This window comes from Heptranchias perlo, chromosome 12 (genome assembly GCF_035084215.1).
Source record: "Heptranchias perlo isolate sHepPer1 chromosome 12, sHepPer1.hap1, whole genome shotgun sequence".
NCBI classification, from domain to species: domain Eukaryota; kingdom Metazoa; phylum Chordata; class Chondrichthyes; order Hexanchiformes; family Hexanchidae; genus Heptranchias; species Heptranchias perlo.
Window position 1 is genome coordinate 61,921,831 of NC_090336.1, and position 27,988 is coordinate 61,949,818.

Sequence of the window (27,988 nt, forward strand, 5' to 3'; positions counted from 1 at the left end):
AATGATGTAATCTGTGTTATTCTGGGGAGAAGATTTTGCCTGAATTTTAAGAACAAAAGCTGCAGTTTGCTGTGGTAAATCTATCATGAGCGCACAATGAATTGAGGTGCTCCTGCATTGTAAATGCTTCAGACACCAGGCGGCAAGTTACACAGACCTATCCCACTCGCTTGATTACACCGAATCTACATCACAGAAACAGGCCATTCAGCCCAACCAGTCTGTGCTGGTGCTAATACTCCACCCAAACCTCCTCCCACTCCAATTAGCTCTTCCCCACCCTGCTTCCCGATTCTTCTATTCCCATCTCCTTCATGTATGCATCAAGCTCCCCTTAAATGCATCTATGCTGTCTGCATTCCTTGTGATGTGCTTTCCTTCTGAGAACTTGCTTTCGTACAATGTCTTTGTGGTTTTTTTTAATCCCCTTGCTAATTGGCAACATAATCCTTGTCTTTTTAAAATGTATTTATTCATTCTCTGGGATGTGGGCGTCGCTGACAAGGCCAGCATTTATTGCCCATCCTAATTGCCCTTGAGAAGGTGGTGGTGAGCCACCTTCTTGAACCGCTGCAGTCTGTGTGGTGAAGTTGCTCTCACTGTGCTATTAGGTAGGGAGTTCCAGGATTTTGAGCCAGAGATGATGAAGGAATGGCAGGCAATACATGTCCAAGTCGGGATGGTGTGTAACTTAGAGGGGACCCTAGAGGAGATGATATAGTCATGCAGCTGCTGCCCTTGTCCTTCTAGATGGTAGAGGTCACAGGTTTGTAAGAACATAAGAAATATGAGCACGAGTAGGCCATAGGGCCCCTCGAGCCTGCTCTGCCATTCAATAAGAACATGGCTGATCTTCTACCTCAACTCCACTTTCCCGCCCCATCCCCTTTTATATATTTGTCTTGAATTGCCTTTGAAAATGAAGCCTACCTGCACTGGTCATAAACAGGTATTCCTACCGGGACTTGATGGTTTGACTTATAGGGAGAGGTTGGATAGACTGGGACTTTTTTCCCTGGAGAGTAGGAGGTTAAGGGGTGATCTTATAGAGGTCTATAAAATAATGAGGGGCAGAGATAAGGTCGATAGTCAAAATCTTTTCCCAAAGATAGGGGAGTCTATAACGAGGGGACATAGATTTAAGGTGAGAGGGGAGAGATACAAAAGGGTCCAGAGGGGCAATTTTTTCACTCAAAGGGTGGTGAGTGTCTGGAACGAGCTGCCAGAGGCAGTAGTAGAGGCGGGTACAATTTTGTCTTTTAAAAAGCATTTGGACAGTTACATGGGTAAGATGGGTATAGAGGGATATGGGCCAAGTGCAGGTAATTGGGACTAGCTTAGTGGTATAAACTGGGCGACATGGACATGTTGGGCCGAAGGGCCTGTTTCCATGTTGTAAACTTCTATGATTCTATGATTCTAGAAGATCCAAGCATCAGGCTTTAACGCTTCTGGACAGTAGCGCCAAAGACATTCTAAAGTCATTGGTACCATCAGTTTGTAGATTAGGCCTACAGTGCCTGTGTCCATATTAAATCAAGAGATAAAATGGATGGGAGAGTCATGTAATTGCACAGCATGTTGCGATCTCCAGTGTGTATTGTTGCTGTGACAACGCACTGTGCTACTGATGCAGGTTGGTAGTCACGGCAGGATTGCCAACTCTGGTTGGACGTATTCCTGGAAGCTTCATCACATGATCTCTCTGCTCCAACTGCCCCGCTCCCCACACTCCCACCAACACTTCCATCTTTTGCGACCCACCACCTTCCCGTACCAGAGATAAAGTGAGCAGACTTTTTGTTACTCAGTTGGGTGATTCTTGACTGTCAGTCAAACAGTGAATTTTCCCACCTCCAACTAATAAATGAAAGTGCTCAAACAAAATGAAAACGACATCCAATTTTTTTTTTAACGCCCCCTATGATTTTTCTCCTGGGTGTTTGCTTGTGGCAGCGTCCTTGAAGATTAGCCTTCAATTCCTGGAGACTCCAGGGCAATCCTAAGTCACGATTTTGCTTCCTGGGCTGAGCTTTTGATTTCAGCCATTCTGTCTGCGTTGGGGAGGGGTGGGGAGGGGAGGGGAGGGGATTGCAGACTGCAGCCCAATGGATATCCCGCTGTGTGGAGGGAGAATCGGAGGGTGTGTTACTCCTGAGCTTTCCTCATACATCACCCAGCCAACCACTCCAAAGCAGCACAGATGCCTTGGAGCAGGTCTCCTGCCTTTCCCTCAGCTGGGGAATTATGCACAGCTGAGGGAAAGTCTACACAGGGTGGGGGGAGAGCAGAGAGAGGCAAAATTAAAGCAAATTAGAAGGAATAGAAAGAAAGCAAGAATGAGGAACTGAAAAGATACAGTAATTAAAAAAGGTCGTTTTACTAATATGCCACAAACGTGATGATGTGCAAAGAAATATCCATCCATTTGATTCTCCTGATTCCATGCTGCAGTAAATTGGAGGAAACAGGTTTGCCGATTGTTCCCCACAGCATGTTTCTGATCTCTGTTGGAGGATACAATGGATACTAGAGGGCGAATCAGTGTGTGGGTCACCCTACTGATTGAAGAGTCACGTTGGCGGGGTCTGTGCAACCCTTCACCTCTCCCAAACCCTCCCCCCGGCTCGCTGTTTCCCTTCCTTTTACTATAACTGTGTAAAGTGCTGCAGGACTTTTTGAACATTAAAGGCGCTATGTAAAAGGGCAAGTTGTTCCTGTCTGCTGCCATCTGAGTACGGCAACCCCAAATAATGAAAACAAATGAAAGGGGAGATGCTACAAAGTTTTTTTTGATCTCTCTCCTGACAGCCCCATTTAGGAACATAGGAACAGAGGAGGCCATTCAGCCCTTCGAACCTGTTCCTCCATTCAATGAGATTATGGCTGATCTGTATTCTAACTCCATCCACCCGCCTTGGCTCCACATCCCTTAATATCCTTGGCTAGTAAAAATCTATCGATCTCAGAATTAACATTATTCATTAAGCTAACATCTATTACTTTTTGTGGGAGAGTGTTCCACATTTCTACCACCCTTTTTGTGAAGAAGTGTTTCCTAACTTCTGTCCTGAATGGCCTGGCTCTGATTTTAAGGTTATGTCTCCTTGTCCTAGACTCTCCCACCAGCGGAAAAAGTTTCTCTCCACCTACCCTATCAATTCCTTTTAAAATTCCTAAAAAGCCTCAATCAAATAGCCTCTTCATCTTCTATATTCCTGGGAATACAAGCCTAGTTTATGTAATCTCTCCTCATAATGTAACCCTTGGTTAAGGATGGGTGAGAAAAGACCATTAGCCAAGCCAACACTCACTCTATCCATCGGATGTTGTGCCAACCCATCCCAACTCCGCGTGTTTGAGTGTTGCTAATCCCATAAATCTGGACTCCTGTTCAGTCCGAAGGAAGCAACTTCACGTCCGTAGATATAAGATAGTCACTAATAAATCCAATAGGGAATTCAGGAGAAACTTCTTTGCTCAGAGTGGTGAGAATGTGGAACTTGCTGTCACAAGGAGTAGTTGAGGCGAATAGCTTATATGCATTTAAGGGGAAGCTGGATAAACACATGAGGGAGAAAGGAATAGAAGGATATGGTGATAGTGTTCGATGAAGTAGGGAGAGAGGAGGCTCTTGTGGAGTTTAAACACCAGTCTAGAGCAGTTAGGCCGAATGGCCTGTTTCTGTGCTGTACATTCCATGTAATTCTATGTCCTTAAGGTAGGGCAGCACCAGATTAGATTTTCAGAGGTCCTGCTTCTCAACTAACCTTAGTGTTAGTGTGACCATAATATGAATAGTAGTACTTAAATGTTACCATAGTAACCTAATAAAAGAACATCTGTTTATACCTTTTAATTCAGTTTTGTTTTTCCCCAGTTATCATTTTATTTTTGTAGGGAACACCAACTATCAATTTACATGAATTAAAAACACAAGATATAAAGGGTTTCCTTTTTAAGTATCTGCATAATACAATCTTTAAAGGATACTGGCTTCTTTTGAAATATAGTATTTACTTTTCTACAAGTGGAAAAAGATTTGAAGATGAATTTAGAATAAAGCTTGCGATGCCTATCAATTACCCAAATCTGTGGCTTGGTAGAAAAGCATTAAGGGAGCACCATCAATTAATTAACAGTTAAATGGCTGCCAACACACTTCAGTCACTTAACAAAAGATATGAGCTGTACTGCATGAAAGCCTTTTAATGAAAGCTGTAGGAAATAACACAGTTGGGAAATCTCAAATATATTCCGTAAACCACTAATGTCCAAACCGTAGTCTTTAGGCCAAATGCAACCCCCTCCCTTTCTCCCTGGTCCATGAAGTCCAGGCATCTCATTTCTCAGTGCCCTGATATTTCTAATTTTCTGTTCTGTCCTGTTTGAGTCTGATTGGGCGTGGAAGCTTGGAAAGGGCTGTTCTTAGTGTCTGCTTTGGCTCAGTGGGTAGTGACTCTCACCTCTGAGTTGGAAGGTTATGGGTTCAAGTCCCACGCCAGAGACTTGAGTATAAAATCCAGGCTGATACTCCTAGTGCAGTACTGAGGGAGTGCTGCACTGTTGGAGGTACTGTCTTTCAGATGAGAAGTTAAACCGAGGCCCTATCTGCCCTCTCAGGTGGATGTAAAAGATCCCATGACACTATTTTGAAGAAGAGCAGGGGAGTTTTCCCTGGTGTCCTGGCCAATATTTATCCCTCGACCCTCGGAGAAATGGTCTTGCAGATCTTTCCTTTTCAAGTATTTATCCAATTCCCTTTTGAATTAAAACTAAAAAAAACAGATTTTCTGGCAGTTAGCTCTTCGTTGTTTGTGGGATCTTGCTGTGCGGAAATTGGCTGCCGCATTTCCTACATTATATCAGTGACGACACTTCAAAAAAAGTACTTAATTGTCTATAAAGCGCTTTGGGATGACCTGAGGTCATGAAAGGCGCTATGTAAATGCAAGTCTTTCTTTCTCACGCTGTTGTCTCATCTGTGATTAAATACTAAATCGGAATATTGTGATTTTCCGGTATCCACAACTTGATGGTCACTTTTACTGATATCAGTTTTTAAAAAAAGATTTCCAGAAATTTCTGAATTTAAATTCTCAAACTGCCACGGCAGGATTTGATCTCCATTCTCTGGATTACTTGCTCGGTAACATAACCACACTGAGCTACCGCGCTCCACACTCAATGTGTGTCGGGTTTTTGCTGCCAGCCTACTGGGATTCTGGTGATCCTAGGTTTCCTTGAACTGTGCATTGCGATGACCCTTCATCCAAGTCAGTCGTGTCCAGCACTGCTGTGACTATCTGGGGCTGGAGGACTGGAAAGCTCCACCAGCCGGACTGTTCAAGCCATGGGAGCACATTTGCTTTACAACATAAGAACAGGATTGGCCATTCAGCCGCTCGAGCCTGTTCCGTCATTCAATGAGGTCATGGCTGATCTGTGACCTAACTCCATATACCCTCCTTAGCCCCGTATCCCTTAATCCCTTTGGTTAACAAAAATCTAGCAAGTTCAGATTTAAAATGAACAATTGAGCTAGCATCAACTGCCGTTTGCGGAAGAGAGTTCCAAGCTTCTACCACCCTTTGCATGTCGAAGTGTTTCCTAACTTCACTCCTGAAAGTCCTGGCTCTAATTTTTAGGCTATGTCCCCTAGTCCTGGACTCCCCAACCAGCAGAAATAGTTTCTCTCTACCTACCCTATCAGTTCCCCTTAATATCTTGGAAGCTTTGATCAAATCACCTTCTAAATTCCAGGGAATGCAATCCTAGTTTGTGTAATCTCTCCTCGTAATTTAACCCTTGGAGTCCAGGCACATGTACTGTCTCCTGTGCAGGGGTGGTCGATGGTCCGCATGTGTCATGAGGAACCCCTGTTACAGGTGTGCTGATGGTGCTGGCTTAACTCACTCAACAATGTCCACTGATGTGGCTGGGAGTAGAACTTTGGGTGGCTACAAGGTCTGTGAATCCCCGGCTCAAAGCTGCCTGCATCTGATCTCTAAACGAGTTGAAGTTGGTCATGAGAACGTCTTCATGCTCTCAATGTAGCTGTGGCCTGTGCACTGAGGGCTTCATTTTTAACATTCATTCTTGGGATGTGGACGTCGCTGGAAAGGCTGGAATTTATTGCCCAACCCTGGTTGCTCCTTGAGAAGGTGGCGGAGGACCTGATAGAGATCTTTTAGATAATGATAGGGTTGATAGGGTAGACGAAGAGAAAATGTTTCCACTTGTGGGGTAGACCAAAACCAGAGGTCATAAATATAAAATAGTCACTAATAAATCCAATAGGGAATTCAGGAGAAACTTCTTTACCCAAAGAGTGGTAAGAATGTGAAACGTGCTACCACAAGAAATAGTTGAGGCAAATAGCATAGATACATAAGAACATAAGAACATAAGAAATAGGAGCAGGAGTAGGCCAATCGGCCCCTCGAGCCTGCTCCGCCATTCAATAAGATCATGGCTGATCTGGTCCTAACCTCAAATCTAAAATCATGTCCAATTTCCTGCCCGCTCCCCGTAACCCCTAATTCCCTTTACTTCTAGTATACATTTAAGGGGAAGTTAGATAAACACATGGGGGAGAAAGGAATGGAAGGGTTGTTATTAATTGGATAGCCTGGTGGTGAAGGATAGAATACTAGAGCCTGGTCTTTAGTTGCTTCCAAGCCGTTATTCCCAGAGCTCCACATTACACCCACCTCACTCCCTAGATCAGCTCTCTTGTAAATGGATACAAGAGAGTTCCCAATTGTTACGCACCACCTGAATACAGTTAACACTAATTGACATAAATCATATGGATACACTTAACAATGTTAAGTATGTATCCTAATGTAAGTATACTAGATGAAGTATGGAGGAAGGAGACTCATGTGGAGCATAAACACCGGCATGGACCTGTTGGGCCGAATTGCCTGTTTCTGTGCTGATGTAACTCGATGTAGGCAACTGCAAATATAAATCTGACTTTTTAAGCCAGTGTGCCAGTGTGAATTTATTGTCAAATCATCATGACCTCAAACTGCCACTGCCTGTTTCAGATTGAAACCTACTGTTATACAAGAGGCTCAGCATCTTGTGCTAGTATTTTACTGTCAAATATATATGTTTACTTAGTTTCGTTAGTCTCTTGGGTATTTAAAAAAAATTCATTCTTGGGATGTGGGCGTCACTGGCAAGGCCGGCATTTATTGCCCATCCCTAGTTGCTGAGAAGGAGGTGGTGGGCCTTCTTCTTGAACCGTTGCAGTCCGCATGGCGAAGGTACTCCCACAGGTGAGTGCTGTTACGTCAAGAGTTCCAAGATTTTGACCCAGCGAATGTGTTACAGTCTATTTCTAATTTTTAAAAATAATTGAATTATTTCAATTTTTAATACAATTGACTCAAGCAGATGGAAGCAGATTCAATAGTAACTTTCAAAAGGGAATTGGATAAATACTTGAAGGGGAAAAATTTGCAGAGCTTTGGGGAAAGAACAGTGGAATGGGACTAATTGAATAGCTCTTTCAAAGAGCCGGCACAGGCACGATGGGCCGAATGGCCCCCGTCTGTGCTGGATCAATTTATAATTCTATGAAATTGTGAGGAAAATTATTTTACACGAGGAATAAAAAAATCCAGAGCTTTAAAAAGTTCAAATTACTTCAGGACAATAGCATAAAAGAATTGAGGAGCTGGTGTGAGGACAGAGGAGGCAGGGAGACATGAGTGACTGAAACCGTTAAAGGAAAATGGCCTTGTGTCAGGAGAGAAACAAGAGGTTAGATTACAAATCAAAGGGAAGTGGATCAAAAAGAGAGAGAGCAAAAAAGAATACACTTCCAAAAATGGAAGGGAAAATATGTAAGAACATAAGAAATAGGAGCAGGAGTAGACCACATGGCCCCTCGAGCCTGCTCCGCCATTCACTCAGGTCATGGCTGATCTTCGACCTCAACTCCACTTTCCTGCCCAATCCTCATATCCCTTGATTCCCCTAGAATGCAAGCTAGATGGGTGAGGAGGAGGAGGAGGATGTGTTAAGTGACTGTTAGCTAACAGAAGACTTGGCGGCGATTTTAACCTCTTCTGCCCAGCAGAAACCGGGCGGGAAGTTAAATTCGCCCGGGAGACTAACCCGCCGATGTCCCGCTCCCTTCCCGCAGTCTTCAAATTTAACCTGCTCCTCTGAGCAGGCAGCAAGGACACCCACTGGAAACTGGCGGGGTCCTTCCTTAGATATATCGCTCTCATTCATTTCTACGCTTATAACGTTTGAAATGTTTTTACGAAGCCTGCTTGAGCAACCAGGCTTGTTCAAATGTAAGAACCAGAGGACACGGCCTGCGCTTGAAGGGACGGTCAATTCAAAACTAATCCGTGGAAGCATTGTTTCAGTGAGCGAGTGGTCCATCTATGGAACAGGTTTCCTAGGGAGATGGTGAAGCAGAGAGTGTTGATTCATTCAAATGCAAATTAGATTTCTCTCAGAAAATAACATTTTGGGATGTAATATATGAGTATTTGGAGACATGACATGTGGTCAGTGTAACAAGCTTGGGAGGAACAGGTGACTTTGGACCTATGGTTCCCACAGCTCTCCACCACTGGGGGCTTTCCTCAGATCATGCCTGGGTCATCATGTAAGCACCATGGGACGTTTTACTCCATTAAAGGAGCTATATAAATGCAAGTAGACTAATTGATAGAGATTGATTCCCATGATTAGTCAATTACTCCATTATCATTGTATCATGTGACTACCAGATGGTAGAATTACATCGAATGTACGGCACAGAAACAGGCCATTTGGCCCAACGGGGTCATGCCGGTATTTATACTCCACACGAGTCTCCTCCCTCCTTACTTCATCTAACCTATCAGCATATCCTTCTATTCCTTTCTCCCTCATCTGTTTATCTAGCTTCCCCTTAAATGTGCTATCTGCCTTAACCAATCCTTGTGGTAGCGAGTTCCACATTCTCACCACACTCTGGGTAATGAAGGTGAACTAGATGGACCTTGGTCTTCTCTCATCTAGCAATCCCTATGTTCACCTGTAAGTCCACTTGCTTTCTTGAGCTGAATGTTCAATGGCCAATTCAGATGTATCTCAGTACCTTGCTGTTTATGGGGCACTTTTAACAGTATGTTGCGCACGGTGAAAATAAAAGCAATTGTTGTATGTGTTTAATCCAATATTGCTTCTTTTGCAGGACCTGGCATGATCTACCAGCTTTTAGATCTTTCAACTCCGCTGCCTCCTTCAGTACAGCGGTCCTTAGGAACATCTAATTTATCTCCAGTATGGCCTTGGACCTCTCAACCTCTTCGCTGGCGAGCTTTGTCCTCTTATGCACAATCTTCTTCAGATGCCGAAACACTGATAACAGAGTCAGTTGATGAAATCATCACCGTCAAAAGCTCTAGTCTCGCATTCCAGTTGCCGCCAACTCCAGAAACAAATAAAAACGCTGCCACAAGCGCCAAGACTACGTTGAGAGCGACGGCTTCTCCCCAGCTTTCTCTTGACACTGAAACTTATAAAACTCGACGAGACTCTGAATTTTTAACTTCCACGCCAGCAGATGAAGAGGTGGTGAGAAGTCATCCGGCGGAAGCATCTTCAGGTTTGACTCCAAATCCCATCATTTCCGCATCATCCAGACCATCACCAACTTCATCAGCGGCTACTGCCGAAACACCTTCAGAAACATCTCCCATTACCGCAGTGTATGCATCTGGGTCAACCAACTCCCCAGGCTTCCCATATTCATTTTCTTCATTGAGAACAGTATCACCTCATAGCTCCAGAGTAGGTTATGAGGGTACCCACTCCACTGTAATGACCACCACAGTGCCTTTAGTACCAACAGCCAAAACTGAAAGTGCTTTGTTGTCAACCTTCTCCGACTTGCCTTCATCGGATCCTGCAAGATCCACTTCTAATGTTACCGTAACTTCACCCCAAAGTGGTTCAGCACTGACCACAGGTACTGATACTCTACATGGGCCTTTGCATCTCCTTCTCCAATATTTACAGTCTCTTTCACAAAAGATATGTAATCAGGAGAAATGATAGACAAAGCACGTTCATTACCTTAGTTAGTAGCTTCCTCCGCAGTGATTGTTGGTGTTGGTTTTCTGTTCCACAGTAGAAAATGACCCCTCTTTTGTGACACATCTTTCTTTATTGTCGAACCTTACCTTCCCAATAATTCCTACTGAAAAATTGAACTCCATAAAAGCCACTGTGTCTTTTTTTGTCTGAATCTGATGTTCTTCGCAGTACATCTACAGTTGCTTCCTAGAATCGTACAGCACAGAAGGAGGTCATTTGGCCCTTTATGCCTGTGCTGGCTCTTTGAAAGAGCTATCCAATTAGTCCCACTCCCCTGCTCTTTCCCCATAGCCCTGTAAATTTCTCCGTTTCAAGTCTCCTCTGGTTATCGAACCACTTGCCAGTGGAGGCAGGAACTTCCTCTGATACATTTACAACATAAGTAAAACTACACCGACAATTGGTGATTCATGTACATCTGCAGTTTTCAAACATTCGGCCGTAACACGTGACATTAAAAAAAAGTTTTATTCTTTGGCCAGACTGGCAAAACAATATTTATTGCCCATTCCAAGTTGCCCTGAAGCCATTATCCTCGGTCCTGGCCACAAATTCTGTTCCCTAGCCACTGACACCATCCCTCTCCTTGGCCACTGTCTGAGGCTGAACCTGACTGTTCACAACCTATTTGACCCTGAGATGAGCTTCAGACCACATATCCGCTCCGTCACCAAGACTGCCGACTTCCACCTCCGTAACGTCGCCCGTCTCCGCCCCGCCTCAGCTCATCGGCTGTTGAAACATTTAACCATGCCTTTGTTACCCCTGGACTAGACTATTCCAATGCTCTCCTGGCCGACCTCCCACCATACAACCTCCATAAACTTGAGCTCATCCAAAACTTTGCTGCCCGTATCTTAACTCGCAGCAAATCCCACTCACCCATCATCCCTGAGCTCGCGGACCCACATTGGCTCCCAGTCGGGCACCACCTCGATTTTAAAATTCTCATTCTTGTTCTCAAATCCCTGCTCTATCTCTGAAACCTCCTCCAGCTCTTCAATCTTCTGAGATCTCTGTGCTCCTCTAATTCTGGCCTCTTGTGCAATCCCGATTTTAATCGCCCCACCTTTGGCGGCCGTGCCTTCAGCCGCCTAGGCACAGAGCTCTGGAATTCCCTCCCTAAACCTCTCCACTTCTCTACCTCCCCTCCTTTAAGGCGCTCCTTAAAGCCTGCCTCCTTGATCAAGCTTTTGGTCACCTGTCCTAATACTTCCTTATGTGGCTCGGTATCAAATTTTGTTTGATAATTGCTCCTGTGAAGTGCCTTGGGGTGTTTTAGTATGTTAAAGGCGCTATATAAATGCAAGTTGTTGTTGTTGTTAAGAGCCAACCACATAACGTGGGACTGGAGTCACATGTAGGCCAGACCGGGCAGGATGAGCAATACATTGGTGAACCAGTTGGGTTTCCATGACAACCCGGCAGCTTTCATGGTTATTTTATTCTGGAGCCAGCTCACAGATGACCAGATTTATCGAATTCAATTTCATAATTTGGCACAGTGGAATTTGAAATTTGAGTAGCAATGGTTTCCGGCGCAAAATAAGCAGCGTGATTGCACCGCGCACCCAAAGAAGCCAGCCCGAGGTGAGATTGAAGCGGAATGCATGTAAATGCAAGTCTTTCAAATTTTTCTTTATTAATGATCTAGTTTAATGGCGATTTCACCAACCTTGATCCCCGAGTCCCGCTCAACAGCTCAATCAACAGGTCTGCCAGCACAAACTCCTGCCAGTACAGACACAGAGACAGACCAATTGGATGTCTTAAGTGACCATCCAGTTCAGCCACTATTAACGTTGCAGTAGTTAACACAGACGACCAAAGTAGTTCAGGTGCCCCCAGATACCAGTACAGATTCTTCCATCTTATCAGAGCCCATTTACTCAACATGGTCATCGCGTTCATCAATAACCTCAACTTAGTCCTTCCCTACTAAGATGATAATAAGTGGAAAACAGAATTACATATGTATTAATGAACTGCCCTCTTTCTGTGTTCAGACACCTTTAGCCATGATTACAGGCACAGACCCTTATTTTTTAAAACTTCATTCTCTGGATATGGGCGTCGCTGGCATGGCCGGCATTTATTGTCCATCCCTAGTTGCCCTTGAGACGGTGGTGGTGGGTCACCACCTTGAACCACTGCAGTCTGTGTGGTGAAGGTTCTCCCACAGTGTTGTTAGGTCGGGAATTCCAAGATTTTGAGCCAGCGGCGATGAAGGAACAGCCAATATATGTCCAAGTCAAGACGGTGTGTGAGTCGGAGGGGAACTTGGAGGTGATGGTGTTCCCACACACTTGCTGCCCTTGTCCTTCTATGTGGTGAGGTCGCGGGTTTAGGAGATTTATTCAAGTGCTGTTTGTCAAATGCCACTTGAATAAATACTAATAAATCTGGCACGGACTCGATGGGCCGAATGGCCGCCTTCCGTGCTGTAACCTTTCTATGATTCTAAGAACAACAAAGGGAACCAGTAAGGATCCTGTCACTCATCCTGCTGCACAGTTTACTCAAGAGTCTACTTTAGATTGGAGCTTAGGGAACTAACACGACAGATTCATGGCAGTCAAGCGCTAGATGTTCTAATATTTCATCTTCTCAGCCTATGGTTGTGACAGGAGTTTTCACGTCACTAACCACCTCCTCCACCAGTGCTTTGCTGTCACCTCTCATGACATCTGTCAGCGTCTTATCAACCATAGGAAGGCCTGTTCTTTCTTGCCGTTAACAAATTCTGTCATTACAGCTTCACCCTTGACCACCTCTGATGGCACAAAGGCGGCGCCACCTTCAGAACTTCCACCGACCTCATCATCTCCGGCCACAGTGAGTGCTGGTGTCATGATTACCACTGACCCTGAGGCAGCTGAGGCCACAGCAGCATCGGTTGATTCTTGGCCAACTCCGCTAGCGACCAGTTTCAACCAGACGACTGGCGTCATCGGCGAGACGACCGCTGCAGATGCCACCTCGCGCCCTCCGCCTGCAAGCAGCGCAACCTCAATGCCTTCCCCTCAAATACCAGTGACGTCCGGCGCGTCCAGTGTAACGACGGTCCCTCGCCCTGTCAGGACGACAGTTGCAACGCGTTCCGCGCAACCGTTGGCAACAGTCACCGCGGATACTGCCAGCCGGACGAACCCTGGCACAGAGATGGGCAAAACGTCAATGGCACCTCCGCTGACGCTAACAGCAGCCTTAACTTCGATCTCCACCACGGCAGCCCTGGCCACCAGGGGCACACAGGCATCTGCACACATGACAACTGCTGCCAAGGGAACAGCTGGAACATCTGTCGGCTCTTCGACGTCACCTAGTCTAACCTGCAGATTGTCCGACAGACTCTGGGTCAGGACAGGTACAGATAAGTCTCTAAAATGTAATCCCAAGCGGTAATGTGAAAGTCGATTATTGTTTTGTTTTGCAAACGGCATGATCTTTTAGCTTGAGTTCAAGAGGATTGTCGCCACTTTTTTTTAATGATTATCTCGGGATGATTTAACTCGCTGAGAACAAAATTCTCGGCCAGTTGTTACGAACCATCTGCTGCTGTTTCTGCAGCTTGTAACATTTCAATTATTAAGGATGGGGATTGCTTCACCTTCCCGTAGTGTGTTCTGGGCAAGATGGCACTCTTGCCTTTTGATGTTCTCTCGCTGTATTGTAACATTTTCCACAAGAGAATTCTGGCTCAGTTTTCTTTAAAAAAAAATCTGTTCTGTCTACGAGCCAAAATTTTTTCGGAATGCTTAATAAACAGTTGCAGAGCATAAGTTATCTCCAGATTATATCATCCTCCCAGGAATGTTATTGGAGAGAAGTAGCAATAGTATCCCACAAAGCAGTAGAGGACTCCATACTTGGCAGAAGAGTCCAAAATTTAAATTAAAAAATATTGCAGAATAACAGGCTGGCGCTTTTTTCTCTAGAAAAAAGAAGGCTGAGGGGTGACCTGATAGAGGTCTTTAAGATAATGATAGGGTTTGATAGGATAGATGTAGAGAAGATGTTTCCACTTGTGGGGGAGTCCAAAACTAGGGGTCATAAATATAAGATAGTCACTAATAAATCCAATAAGAAAGAGGTCGGCCATTCAGGACTGAGAGGAGGAGAAATTTCTTCACTCAGAGGGTTGTGAATCTTTGGAATTCTCTACCTCGGAGAGCTGTGGATGCTCAGTTGTTGAGTATATTTGAGGCTGAGAGTGATAGATTTTTGGACTCTAAGGGAACCAAGGGATATGGGGATCGGGCAGGAAAGTGGAGTTGAGGTCGAAGATCAGCCATGATCTTATTAAACGGCGGAGCAGGCTGGAGGGGCCGGATGGCCTACTCCTGCTCTTATTTCTTATGTTCTTATGCTCTTACCAAGAGAATGATGAGAATGTGGAACTTGCTAAAACATGGAGTAGTTGAGGCGAATAGCATAGATGCATTTAAGGGGAAGCTAGATAAACACATGAGGGAGAAAGGAGTAGAAGGATATGTTGATAGGGTTACATGAAGTAAGGTGGGGGGAGGCTTGTGTGGAGTATAAACAGGAGCCTGGAGCATTTGGACCGAATGGCCTGTTCCTGTGCTGCAAAGTTTATGTAATATGTAATTGCTAAAAATGAATCTCAAAAATCAACTAGCCCTTGAGATTTGGTTACTTTCCTGTAGTGTAGTGGTTATCACGTTTGCTTCGCATGCAAAAGGTCATTGATTAGAAACCAGGCAAAAGCATTTTCGGCTTGTATTCCCTTGAATATTGAAGGTTAAGGGGTGATCTAATTGAGGTGTTTAAGACCTCAACGGGTAATGGAAATCTGGAACTCTCTTCCCCCAAAAAAGCTGTTGAGGCTGGGGGTCGTTGAAAATTTCAAAATAGGGATGAATAGATTTTTGTTCGGTAAGGGTATTAAGGGTTACGGAGCAAAGGCGGGCGAATGGAGATAAGGTACAGAGCAGCCATAACAACAACAACAACTTGCATTTAGATAGCGCTTTTAATGTAGTAAAACGTCCCAAGGCGCTTCACAGGAGTGATTATCAAACAAAATTTGACACCCAGCCACATAAGGAGATATTAGGACAGGTGACCAAAAGCTTGGTCAGAGAGGTAGGTTTTAAGGAGCGTCTTACAGGAGGAGAGAGAGGTAGAGAGGCAGAGAGGTTTAGGGAAGGAATTCCAGAGCTTAGGGACTAGGCAGCTGAAGGCACGGTTGCCATTGATGGAGTGATGAGAATCGGGGATGCGCAAGAGATCAGAATTGGAGGAGCGCAGAGATCTGAGGGTTGTAGGGCTGGAGGAGGTTACAGAGATGGGGGAGGCGGGGTGGGGGTGGGGGCGAGGCCATGGATGGATTTGAAAACGAGGATGAGAATTTTAAAATCGAGGCATTGCCGGACCGGGAGTCAATGTAGGTCAGCAAGCTACGTGATCTAATTGAGGGGCTAAATGGTCTACTCCTGTTCCTATGTAGATCCCATATTGACTCTGTGAGGAACTGAGTCACACATTGCAGGAAGGTCCAAGGTTCAAGCTCTAGTCTGTGCCAAGTTACCTCATCTCATCCGCAGTGGTTGAAAAGCCACTACAATTGGCCTCAGCACCTGGGTTAGGGAGGTGTGAGCTCCTGATCGTTACACGGTGACCCCTACTGGAATACCATGGGGCAGACCGTGACTTTGTGCGATTGTGTAAATTGGGTGATCACAAGTCGGCAGTCAAGGGGAATAAAAATGGGGAGACTCGCTACTGCCCGTTTCACACTATGGCACAGAGTCAAGATCTACCTCCATATGTGTTGACCCATATACTGATATTTCCACAGTCAAATAACCTGCTGACACTTGCTGCCAAGGCTCATGTGAATTATATACATGGCACGAAGGGGCACACAGAGCCCGTTTAACTGTGGCACAGTATGGAGTTAATGCTTTCAGGAAAGAATGGAAGAGGAGGAAGTGGTGAGTGAAAAGCCACTAATTTAATAAAGTCACTCATACAAAATTAATTTAAAAAAAGAGTAAGATAGTTTAGAAAATTTATATAGATTAAAGACACAGATAATTAATTGTGTGCAGATGGTGGTTTTACCATTCATCAAGAATAAGCTGCACTGATATTGTGATTTTAATGTAATAAGATGTCCCAAAGCAGTTCACAGAGGCTGTACCAGACACTGATGGGAGTAGAGTTAACAGGTGGTGACTGAAGACAAGGTAAAGGAGTAAGGCCAGATGAGCCTTTTAAGAGAGAGGAGAGATGTAGCAAGACAGAGGTTTATGGCGAACACTCGGGATTATGGGGCTGAAGTGGCCCAAGGCTGTGCGATCATTGTGGGAATTGAGAGGGAGGTGGGTAGGAGAAGGAAGGAGAAGAGCAGACGAGAATTCCTCCGATTCTGGTCTCTTGTGCATCCCCAATTTCCTTCATCCCACCATTGGCAGCCGTGCCTTCAGCTACCTAGGCCCTAAGCTCTGGAATTGCCTCCCTGGACTGCTTCCGCCTCTCTACCTCGCTCTCTCCTCCTTTAAGACACTCCTTATAACTTACCTCTTTGACCAAGCTTTTGGTCACCTGTCCTAATAGCCCCTTATGTGGCCCAGTGTCAAATTTTGTTTGATAATCGCACCTGTGAAGAGTCTTAGGATGTTTTACTACATTAAAGGCGCTATATAAATGCAAGTTGTTGTTGTTGTTGTCGATGCATTTAAAGATTGCAGTTCAACATTCACTGTGGGTACACCCTGGAATTGACAATGCATTGATCGGCAGGCAGAGTGTATCCGTCTGATGGGCGCATGTTAATATGTAGTCGGATGATATCAAAGATTCTGATTAACTGACTAGTAATCATTAACTTTAAGTAAGTTTCATCTGGAGAACGAGTTTTAAGTTCTTAAACTAACCATGTAAAGATTAGCGAAAAGTAATTATAACTTCAAAAATCTTAAGTAGCAGGAAGAAGCCTGGTAAATAGAATTAATAGAACAGTCCCAAAATGTACAGTCTGTTGGCGCCTCAGTAAATGCTACTGCAGATTTTTATGCTGGTGTAAGGGATCTGAAGCAAACTGTGCCCTCTTCCAGTTTAAAACTTGCAAGATCAATTACTATAATCTCAACGATTTCCTTTCCTCCATGCTGTAATTTGTGCTTTTCTCCCCCTTATCCTGGGTCTCCCCACATTTGTCCATCGTCTCCTCCACAAGATGGTCTATAAGTGGCCTATCCAAGGTCCTTGAGTGATGCAGCTCTGTGACCAGCATCTTCAGCTCCTTGAACTGTGTTTGGATTTAAACTTATCCAGGTTTTCTTCATTCTGCAGTCGTGACATTGTCTTCAAGAAGAATTCGAACAGACACGATGCTTAAACAGAACATGACAAGAGGACTCACACAGGCCTTGAAACGAGCTTTCTTCGATAATGATATTCAGGCTCAGGTTAGTGTCCTCCTTAAAGGTTAAAAAGCTCCAATCACAGTTCAAAAATAATAACGCTTAAGATTCATCGGTCGATAGGAAGGACGTTAGTTGTGCAGAGCTGGGTGTGAAAGTTTGCCATTAAGTTGTGTAGCATTTTAAACAACCAATTACAGACTAAAGATACTTGCGTTAAGAATAACTTTTGAAAGTGTTTCTGGGAGAAATTTTCCTTGGGTTTGCAGCTGGAGATCAAGGTGGAGGAAAGAAGGGTGGGGCCTATGACACCAGGTCTCTTCCTCCCCCCCTCCCCATGCACCCCACCTTTGTGTTGCCCTGGGATTTCTTGGGGTGCCCTCTGAGGGGGCAGAATGGTTGCACAAGAATGGTCATCCAATGCAAATGAGGCGGGAGGGACAGAATGGCCTTCTGGCTCACCTCGCACTCATTACACTGTGTGGTCAACGCTTCCCATTAGCACCCAGGACAACTGGGCCTTAGGTCCAGCACCAAGTCTGTTCAGATCAGAGGATGTGAGATGGGGTAGGCAGCTGGTGAAGAGGAGAATATCTTTTTCGGTACTGGACAACATCATTGGAGCTGGAGGCTAAAGGATTCCTCAGCTGGAAATCATTGCTGCTTGTCATCTTCTGGAATTTTTAAATCATTTTTGATCTGATTTCGAAGAAAAGATTTGGAAATAAGTGTTGTGTTTTAAAACAAAGTGATTTTTGCAAGGGTTTAAAAAGCTTAAGGCTGAATCCACTTAGACCAACATTTTATTTGTTATTAGGCCAGGCATTGAAGGTGTGTATTAAACCCAGACAAGCCAGTTTGTGGAATATTGCAGCTCACAGTCGAGTCATGGCAGATCTGCAAGCAACATATCAAAAGTCTTCTGTATAATGTGCACTTCCTGTAAACATCACGCTTACTTCCTCTCTCACTTCAGATATTACACTTCGCAAATCACACTTCATACTTCAGTGAATCCTCTGACTATGAGCAATGCCATGGGGGAGCTGCTCGCTGAGTGTCACAAGTAGAGTGCACTTCCTGCAAGTGTCACAATTACTTCCTGTGACACCTAATCCTTCACATTTTGTTGATGACACCCTAATTGTCGTAAAACAACAAATCCTGCAACTCCCATGAGCAAAATCACAGGATATCTATATCAGATATTCAAAGTTGTTTAATTTGAATTATTTGTTAATGCAAATTAAAATCTAGTAAAAAAGGCCTTACTGTGCTGTTTTATTAAAATTGCTTAATTTGTACGACTTGATCATTTGAATTTTTTTCAAGCAAAAATATGACTGAATTAATAAGGATAGACTGTATAATAATTGAGATGTGATTCTCACACTTCAGGTATCACACATACAAATTTATGTGTCACACTTTCTTAACAAAAAATATTGTAAAAAAGAAAATCATCTGTTTCATGTTGGTTTCTGTGGAGCTCAATTGACCTCAGGATCTCATCGAAACGTATAACATTCTGACAGGGCTCGACAGACTGGTTGCAGGGAGGATGTTTCCCCTGGCTGAGGGGGGGTCCAGAATGAGGGGTCACACTCTCAGGATAGGAAATTTCAGACTGAGATGCAGAGAAATTTCATCACTCAGAGGGTGGTGAACCTGTGGAATTCTCTACCACAGAAGGCTGTGGAGGCCAAGTCACTAAATACATTTAAGAAGGAGATAGATAGATTTCTAGACACAAAAGGCATCAACGGGTACGGGGAGAGGGCGGGAAAAAGGTATTGAGATAGAGAATCAGCCATGATCATATTGAATGGCGGAGCAGGTCTCGAAGGGCCGAATGGCCGACTCCTGCTCCTATTTTCTATGTTTTTATGTTTCTATATCTGTTAGGAGCAATTAACTTCTAACTGAGCTCAGAAAATCACAGCAAGTGGACCTTGGAGCCTTAAAGGGAGACTTCAAGCGATGGTCCTTCATCATCGCTGGGTCAAAACTCCGGGACTCCCGACTAACAGCACTGTGGGAGCACCTTCACTACACGGACTGCAGCAGTTCAAGAAGAAGGCCCACCACCACCTTCTCAAGGGGCAACTAGGGATGGGCAATAAATGCCGGCCTTGCCAGCAATGCCCATGCCCCGAGAATGAATAAAAGAAAACCATCAAGTTACATATAGCATCATCTTAAGAGAAAGGTATTGAGTTTCACAGTAAAATTCTGCTGTTCTGCTATAATAGTGTGTCCTCTGATTTACCAACTTAGGAACAGGAGTAATCCATTTAGCCCCTCGAGCCTGTGCCGCAAACAATATAGCAGATTCACTAATGTATTCACATATTAAGCTGTTGTGAGAGTTCATTCAATTAAATGAAAATTACTTTTGTTACGGGTGATGTGTTAAGAAGCTGTTGTTTGGAAGGGTGAAATTTCCCATTTAATAATGAATGGAAGGATGCCTGCTTCTCTGAATCCGTGCATCTTCACACAGTCGCGTAGAATGTGGAGACCTGTGGGGAAAGAGCGGGGATGTGGGACTAATTGGATAGCTGTTTCAAAGAGCCAGCACAGGCACCATGGGCCAAATGGTCACGTTGTGTGCTGTAAGATTCTATGAATTTGGTGAGCGGAGCATTAATTACAGGTCAGAAGCGTTTCTCCCATTGTACATTAAAAAGGGGACTTTCATCCACCAAAATGTGCCTTTTTTTAATATTGCAGCAATTTCATGCTGTATGTTAATAGAATCATCTAATATCTTATGTGCCTTCTTTTTATCTTTCTCTTGAAACATAGGAAACAGAGGAACATAGGAACAGGAGTGGGCCATTCAGCCCCTCGTGCCTGCTTCGCCATTTGATAAGATCATGGCTGATCTGTGATCTAACTCCATATACCTGCCTTTGGCCCATATCCCTTAACACCTTTGGTTGCCAAAAAGCTATCGATCTCAGATTTAAATTTAGCAATTGAGTTAGTATCAATTGCCGTTTACGGAAGAGAGTTCCAAACTTCTACCACCCTTTGTGTGTAGAAATGTTTTCTAATCTCACTCCTGAAAGGTCGGGCTCTAATGAAGTTAGTTAAAATTAGAGCTACGCCATTCAGGAGCGAAATCAGAAAGCACTTTTTCACATAAATGATAGTGGAAATCTGGAATCCTCTCCCCCAAAAGGCTGTGGATTCTGGGGGTCAGTTGGAGCTTTCAAGACTGAGATCGTTAGATTTTTGTTGGGTAAGGGTATCGAGGGATTTGGAACTAAAGCAGGTAAATGGAGTCGAGGTACAGATCAGCCATGTTCTAATTGAAGGGCGGATCAGGCTTGAGGGGCTGAATGGCCTCCTCCTGTTCCTATAAGCAGTCTGTTCCTTTAAAGCCCAAGTTTAATCTGTCCTTGCGAAGGGAATGTACAATGATTAAAAAATCTCCATAAATACAGATATTAAGTTGCAGTTTACCAAGCCTTTAAACAAAGTAAATGTTTTGTTCCAGATCGAAAGTCTCGAAAGAAGGAATAAGGTGTTTATTGGGTTCTACGCTGTGAGTGGGAGTGAGGTGTACATTCCATCCGCCATTACTGAAGCGATTACAACATACGGTGTTGAGAACCTCACCCGAGACCTGGAACGACATGTACCCGATCTCCAGTCTGTCCTGGTTTCTGCATCTCCCTGGGTCCCACTCCCAGCCCGGTGGTTCCAGTTAAAGACAGGTGAGTGTTAAGAGTGTGGAGGAGTTCGCTTGGCTTTGTGTGGTATGTTAAGAGTTCAGCACATAAGAAAATGATGGGCAGGAAAGGTCCATCAATCCTGCCCCACACCCGTGATGCCCTGGAGCACAATGACTAGACACTTCCTACCCCTCCCTCGTTCCCTCCTCCCTACCCCCCTGCCCCCACCCCCACCCCCTCCCGGCCTCTCCCCAACCGTACCGTGTAACCTCCTGGGAGAGGCAATCAACCAGAAAAAAACCAAGGCCAATAAGGGGAAAAAAATTTCCTCTCTGACTCCCTCAAGCGGTCGAAGCCAGACCAGGAGATCACATTCTTGACAGGCACAGCTTTGTTTAAGTTATGAAGCCAGCGGCACTTTGTCATTTCCCAGTCAGCAGATCCAGGAAGCTCCAGTGCCTCACGGAAAATGGGTCTTGTTCCAGTCAGTTATTGCTGTGGAAGATTAACATTCCATCATCGCAGGACTGGTCCAGCTGAAGGTACTCAGTTGACTGATGCGTTTGACAACAGCTGATATTGGCTCTTACTACTTCTGTGAAGATCATACGTTAAAAACAAAGAATGTCAAGCTCTAAATCAAAATTCCAAGCCTTGTTTGACATAAAAAAGAATTTGCATTTATTAAGCACCTATCTCAAGAAATTTCCCAATGTGTTGGGACTGCCCAGATGGACAGCAATGGTCTATCCCGGTCCTGAACATTACGATGAATGTGGCAGTTGTTCTGTGCACACCCATATCCAACAAATAGTAATGAGATGAATCATCTACTTTTTGGTAGTGTTGGTTGAGGAAAGAAATTGGCCAGGACAGCTCTCTACATTTCTTTGAATAACATCGTAGGCCCGTTAATACCTCTCCCCAAAAAAACTGTTGAGGTTGGGGGTCAATTGAAAATTTCAAAACTGCGATTGATAGATTTTTGTTAGGAAAGGATATTAAGGTTTACGGAACCAAGGCGGGTAGATGGAGTTAAGATACAGATCAGCCGTTATCTAATTGAATGGCGGAACAGGTGCGAGGGGTGAATGGCCTACTCCTGTTTCTATGTAATATGCAGCTGAACAGGCAAATGGGGCCTTGGTTTAATACCTTATCTGAAGTACGGTATCTGACAGTGCAGAACTCCCTTAGTTCTGCACTGAAATGTCAGCCTAGATTGCATGCTGGAGTGGGATTCGAACACACAACCTTCTGATCCAGAGGTGAGATAAGCTAACATTTATTGTAAAACAAAAGCAAAATACTGCGAATGCTGGAAATCTGAAATAAAAACAGAAACTGCTGATAACGCTCAGTAGATCAGGCAGCCTCTGGGGAGAGATGCCTCGTAACTCTGTTTCTCTCTCCACAGATGCTGTCTGACCTGCTGAGTCTTTCCAGCATTTCCTGCTTTTATCTCTGACATTTATTGTGACTGCAAGTCTTTCTTTTTGATAAACTCAAGAGCCTAACTTCCATTTTAGGCTTAAAATGGCCTCTTGGTTTCCCACTGCAGCTACATTTGCACTTCGGTGTCAGCTGTGGCTCAGTGGGAGAACTCTTGCCTCTGAATTAGAAGGTTGTGAATTCAAATCCCACTCCAGAAACTTAAACATATAATTCAGGCTGATATTCCCAATGCCAGTACTGAGGGATTGCTGCACTGTCGGAGGTGCCATCTTTTGGATGAGACGTTAAACCTTTTGGCCTTCCTGGCCAGTGTGATTCAGCCGGGCACTGAGTTTCCAATCTAGGACTTAGTAGCGGTAGTCAATGGCCAAACAGAAAACGAGGTTCATTCATTTTATTGAGAAACCAAGGTGAAGGGCCAAAGCCCAAGTGCGGGACCCCAGCAAGGTTGAAAAGAAGAGGAAAGAATTCAAAGTGAGGCCAATTTTGGCTTTTTAAAGCCTGAAGGGTGGGATGGAAGGGAAAACTGAAGGAGGCTGGGGAAAGATGAGTTTACACTGGGAGATAGTGCGACTTACAACTAATCACATTACAAAAGAGCACGTATCTTCACTGCTTAACTTTGTGCTGTAAGCCCCAGGGCAGTGAGACGGGCTAACTAATTACTGAGCAGGTTGACGTGTCAAACGAAACCAATAAATTTCTAGAATTGACACAAACACTAATCAATAGTCACCTCCAAGTATTGGCCTTCAACTGGGAAAGTGAACATAAGAAATAGGAACAGGAGTCGGCCATAAAGCCCCTCGAGCCTGCTCCGCCATTCAATCAGATCGTGGCTGATCTTCAACCTCAACTCCACTTTCCTGCCCAATCCCCATATCCCTTGATTCCCCTAGTGTCCAAAAATCGTTTCCAGGCTCTTCTATTGGCGCTGTTCCCTTGCTCAGTTGACAGGAGATGTGTCTGTCTGGCAGGATTAGAGTAATGTACTGTCACGTTTCCCACCCCCCACCCCGCCCCCAACCTTTCCTGAGGTGGAGACACTGGTTCTGTTGTGGTGTCCAAGCTCCAAGCTCTGAGTATTGACATGTACAAAAATTGACTCTTGACCTACCAAAAGAACTGTAAGCGGATTTCTCTGTTATTGTCGCAACAAAGGGTTGTTAATCCTTCTGCAATAAGTTCCGCGTGACTCAGGCCCGAGTGGTTATTCAACAACAAGTTTTAATGTTGACTTACAACAGAATTGCACTACAACTGTCTTCAACATGACATTAAATGACAAGCAGTCCATACAACCTGGACTCAAGATGACTCAACCTCCGTAGGCTGCTTCTTGGCTATGGACTTTCGACTGTCCCGAGAGCTCTAACTTTTGGGAGGGAGCATGCCCTATCATTATACTATTTGTCTGCTTTGTCTTGTGTTTAAGCATCTCTGGCCTTATCTTCTAGTTGTAAATTATCTCGCCAGGCTTATACCACGTTAGCAACTGAAGATTAGCTGTTTGATGTAGCGTCACTAATCACCTCAATCATCTCTGTTCACAAGCTGTTTGTTCTTCTTAGGAATATGTAGGCTCTTCTTATTTGTATCCCCGTGTGTTCTGTTAACCCAGAGATGAGCGCCCCCTTAGCACCGTCCTCTTGCTAAATGCCTACACGCTATGAGATACTTGACCATGCTTGTTTTAAACCATATTCTTGCATCTCCCACCTTTTGAACCTGAGTGAAACCACTCTGGTAAAATTTTCACCTCATCCCTTAACTTTCTTCTTGGTCTTGCCTAAGATCACCTTGAGTTACATTTTATTATCATTATGTTTACATACATATTGCTTCTAAGTTTCATTTGGTTAATATTACACATCATGATCTAGACAAAGAAAATCATAATACGTTGTACAGAAAACTACAGTGTGCCATATTATCAAGAAATTGTGGACGTAAAAGATTCTCCAGCTCTCCTTTTACTAATATCCATCTTATGGATAGTTTCGCTGAGTATTATTCCCCCAGCCTAATTTCATTGTTAACTCAAAGGAAACTAACCCTGAATTTTGGAAATCCAAATTTCTATCTTCCTCTTTACTTTAATGTCAATCCCTCTGATAGGTCCCAGTGTTTCCCGATTCATTTATTAGTCGGTTTCTCTGTGGAGCATGTGTCAGTGCCTTGTTTTAAATGTTTTCTCAGTCTCCTGAGCCACATTAACCATTTCATGTCATGCTGTTGTCAAGTAACTGATCATATCTGAAACCCGTTCTTCAGTGCATCTTCATCGCCCATTTCCACATACTAATTGTCTCACGCGTAACATATCACAGGTAATATTCTTGGATATTAACTTTCAGCTGGCCAGTTTCTTTTTCCTCATGGTATTGGCGAATGTGTTTTCCATGGCACACTTCATGGGCTCGATTTTAGGGTCCGTTTACCTGCGGGTTTCCAGCGGGGTGGCCCCGAAAATCCCGATCTCCGGTCACGTGACCGGATCGCGACGAAATCCCGGCCACTTCCGGGTACCGCGCTGACGTGCGGGGCTGCGCGCGCAAGCCCCGCTGGTGGGAATCCCGCAGGCAATTAAAGCCAGCGGGGTTCCACTTGAGAGTACTTACCTTGCTCGTTGTGGTCAGTTAATGAGCTGAAGCAGCTGTCAAAAGAGGAAGTGTGGGATTTTAGGTTCAAGGCAGTCAGTTTCCCACACTGGGGGAAACAGTACCTTTCAAACCAGGCGTGTTGCAGCCAGCAGCCTGTGGCAGGTGCCAAGGTGCGCTCCATGGGGGAGAGCCCTCACCCACGCAGGAGGCCACCGCGTCACATAGGGCAACCCCTGCCCCCCACCACCCCCCGGCCAAGCCAGAGGACAGACCGACACGAAACCGCAGCCCCAGTCCGAGGACCCACCCACCTACCCTGCACAACCCCTCAGACCAACACCTGCCAGATGGGTGGTGCGTTGACATCGTCGGAGGACGAACAGCATGACCAGCACCAGCAGCCTCGCAGTCCACGCCGTCCGCCGCAGAGACGTGGATCCCCCCAACACGGTGTGGTTGCACGCCCACCTGCACAGCAGGAGGGAGGGCTACCGCAGAGAGAGACGCGTCGCAGAGGGCACTACCCTCGCCACAGGGTCCACAGACCGAGGCGCAGCTCCCCGGACCTCTCTGAGCAGCAGTGCACAGGGAGGCGCAGATTCACTCGACATGTAGTCGTGGACATCTGCAGGCTCTTTCATGCCGAGCTGCTCCTGGCTGGCCCCAGCACCAACTGCTTACCTGTCGCTGGCAAAGTCACCACTGTCCTCCACACCTTCTCCTCCGCATCCTTCCAGGGTGCAGCCGGCTACACCGCCGATGTCTCTCAGTCGTCTGCGCGGACGAGCCCTGCAAATACACCTGCACCTACTCTGCAGTAACACGATGGGTGGCATCAGTGGTGGGTCCTCATAGTGATACCCAGGAGCGGGCATTATTGGACACAACGGACAGGATTCGCGGAGACATGGCAGTGGTGGTGTCAATATAATGTGTGCTGTTTGTTGCTCTGAAATTCAATATGGGTAACACCCATGACAAACCCTCAGACACCCTTGTGCACCCCCTTCATGCTGACGAGACGTTTGCCTTACGCTGCCTACTGCACATATGTGATGCATGCCCTGTGGCTGCAGCACAGGTGGTGGCAGGTTGAGTGAGGCTGGCCGTGAGGGAGATGCACGAGAGGGTGAGTATGGGATGGAGCCATGAGATTGTATGAGGATTGGGTCGCGTGTTATTGGCAGGATGAGTACTGGCGAGGTGAGTAGGTGGAGGTAAGATGAGGATGGGGTGTGAGTGGGTATGAAGGGTGATGTGACAGAATAGTGTTGGCGGTGCCGAAGGAGATTTGGGGTGGGGGCAGTGTTGTGGCAGATGGAGTGTAGGGGAAAGACTTCGTGTTCTCACTGTGGCTGACCTACTGCGGTCATTGCAGCGCCTCCTGCACTGTATGCAGGTGGGCCATATGTTGGTGGCGCAGGTGACCCCCTCTGCCACCTCGAGCCAGGCCTTCTTGGTGGCAGAGGCAGGCCGCTTCCTCCCGCCCGCCGGGGGGAAGATCTGTGTCCTCCCCCTCCTCCTCACCCCATCTGATGATACCTGGGGTGAGGCATCATTAAACTGGGAGCAGCCTTCCCCCTGGGCTGCTCCATGCTGCAATTTGTTCTCTTGGTTGCAGCATCTGTCAGTGGAGGACTGCCCCTTTAACTAGAGAGCCTCCAGCTGACAGATCGTACTGCGCATGCGCAGCCCGACCGACGCGCAGGCCAGCGCCGTGGACCCCGGAGGAGCAGGTAATTGATTCCTATTAGTGTGTTGCCTGCTACGATCGCGTGGGCAACCCACTAATTTTGCCGTTCGCGTTTTCGACGCTCCCGGAGGACCACCCGCTGGGAACCCGCAGGCCTGCTAAATTCGAGCCCCATATGTCCAGTAAGATTCAATCCTGTAAGAGCAACTGTTCTGTTTGATGAGTGGTTCCAATAGCTCACCAGGCCGTAGGCCTTTGTAATCATGTCCTTTATCCGTTCCAGTTGGTGGCAACATACATTTGTCCTCTGTAGCCATTCCTGGGCTTTCAGGTTATCTTATCAAAAGATTGGGGGGTGTCTGGAGGTCTTTGTTTATCTCCCCCTGCAGGGTCCCGATGGCTCGGGTAGTGGCCAGGTTATCAAATGCAGTTTTCTCATTGTTCAGTATCGGCAGGAACACAATATCCCCAAGGGAAAGCTATCAATTTACTATTCTCAACTAACTATCCTGACCTTCACTAGATTGTACATTTATACCATATTGATATCTTTGGGTAAATCATGCCCATGTGATTTATTTACCCATAATCACCCAGGGCGATGACTTTAGAAAAATTCCCATTGGATGGTGTAATTTCTCTGTGTCTATTTTGTATTCTCAATCCCTTCCTCTCATCCAATTTCACATATCCCATTATATTACCATTTCATCTCATTCATGAGCCCTGGAGGAACTTTACTGTCCAATACAAAATATTTTACAGTCTGGTCCAATATCTCTGTACATTTTTTCTTGTTTATTTTACTTAAATTCTTCTTGGACCACTTTTCATTATCCCAAAATATCCCGTTTCATTGTTCCTGAGTCCATTCCATCATTTCAAAATTATATCCCAATTCCCGAAAGCAGGATTGTTGGGCCGATAGGACTTCTCAATGTACAATTTTATTTCTCCCCCAAAATACTTTCTTCCTTGATACGCAACATTGGGCAGGAACCATTTAGACTCGACTGCTTTTATTTTAAAATGCAATTTGATTGT

General features: G+C 45.2%; 1 protein-coding gene across 1 annotated transcript in view; it reads left to right on the top strand.

Annotated features, from left to right (window-relative positions):
• kiaa1549la (KIAA1549-like a) overlaps window positions 1-27,988 on the top strand; it is a 378,638-nt gene that overhangs the window by 104,806 nt on the left and 245,844 nt on the right. Inside the window, exons 2-5 of the mRNA XM_067994216.1 lie at window positions 9,212-9,988; window positions 12,872-13,483; window positions 17,440-17,555; window positions 21,016-21,235. Of these exons, the coding sequence (XP_067850317.1) occupies window positions 9,212-9,988; window positions 12,872-13,483; window positions 17,440-17,555; window positions 21,016-21,235 (1,725 nt within the window). The remainder of the gene's footprint in view (window positions 1-9,211; window positions 9,989-12,871; window positions 13,484-17,439; window positions 17,556-21,015; window positions 21,236-27,988) is intronic.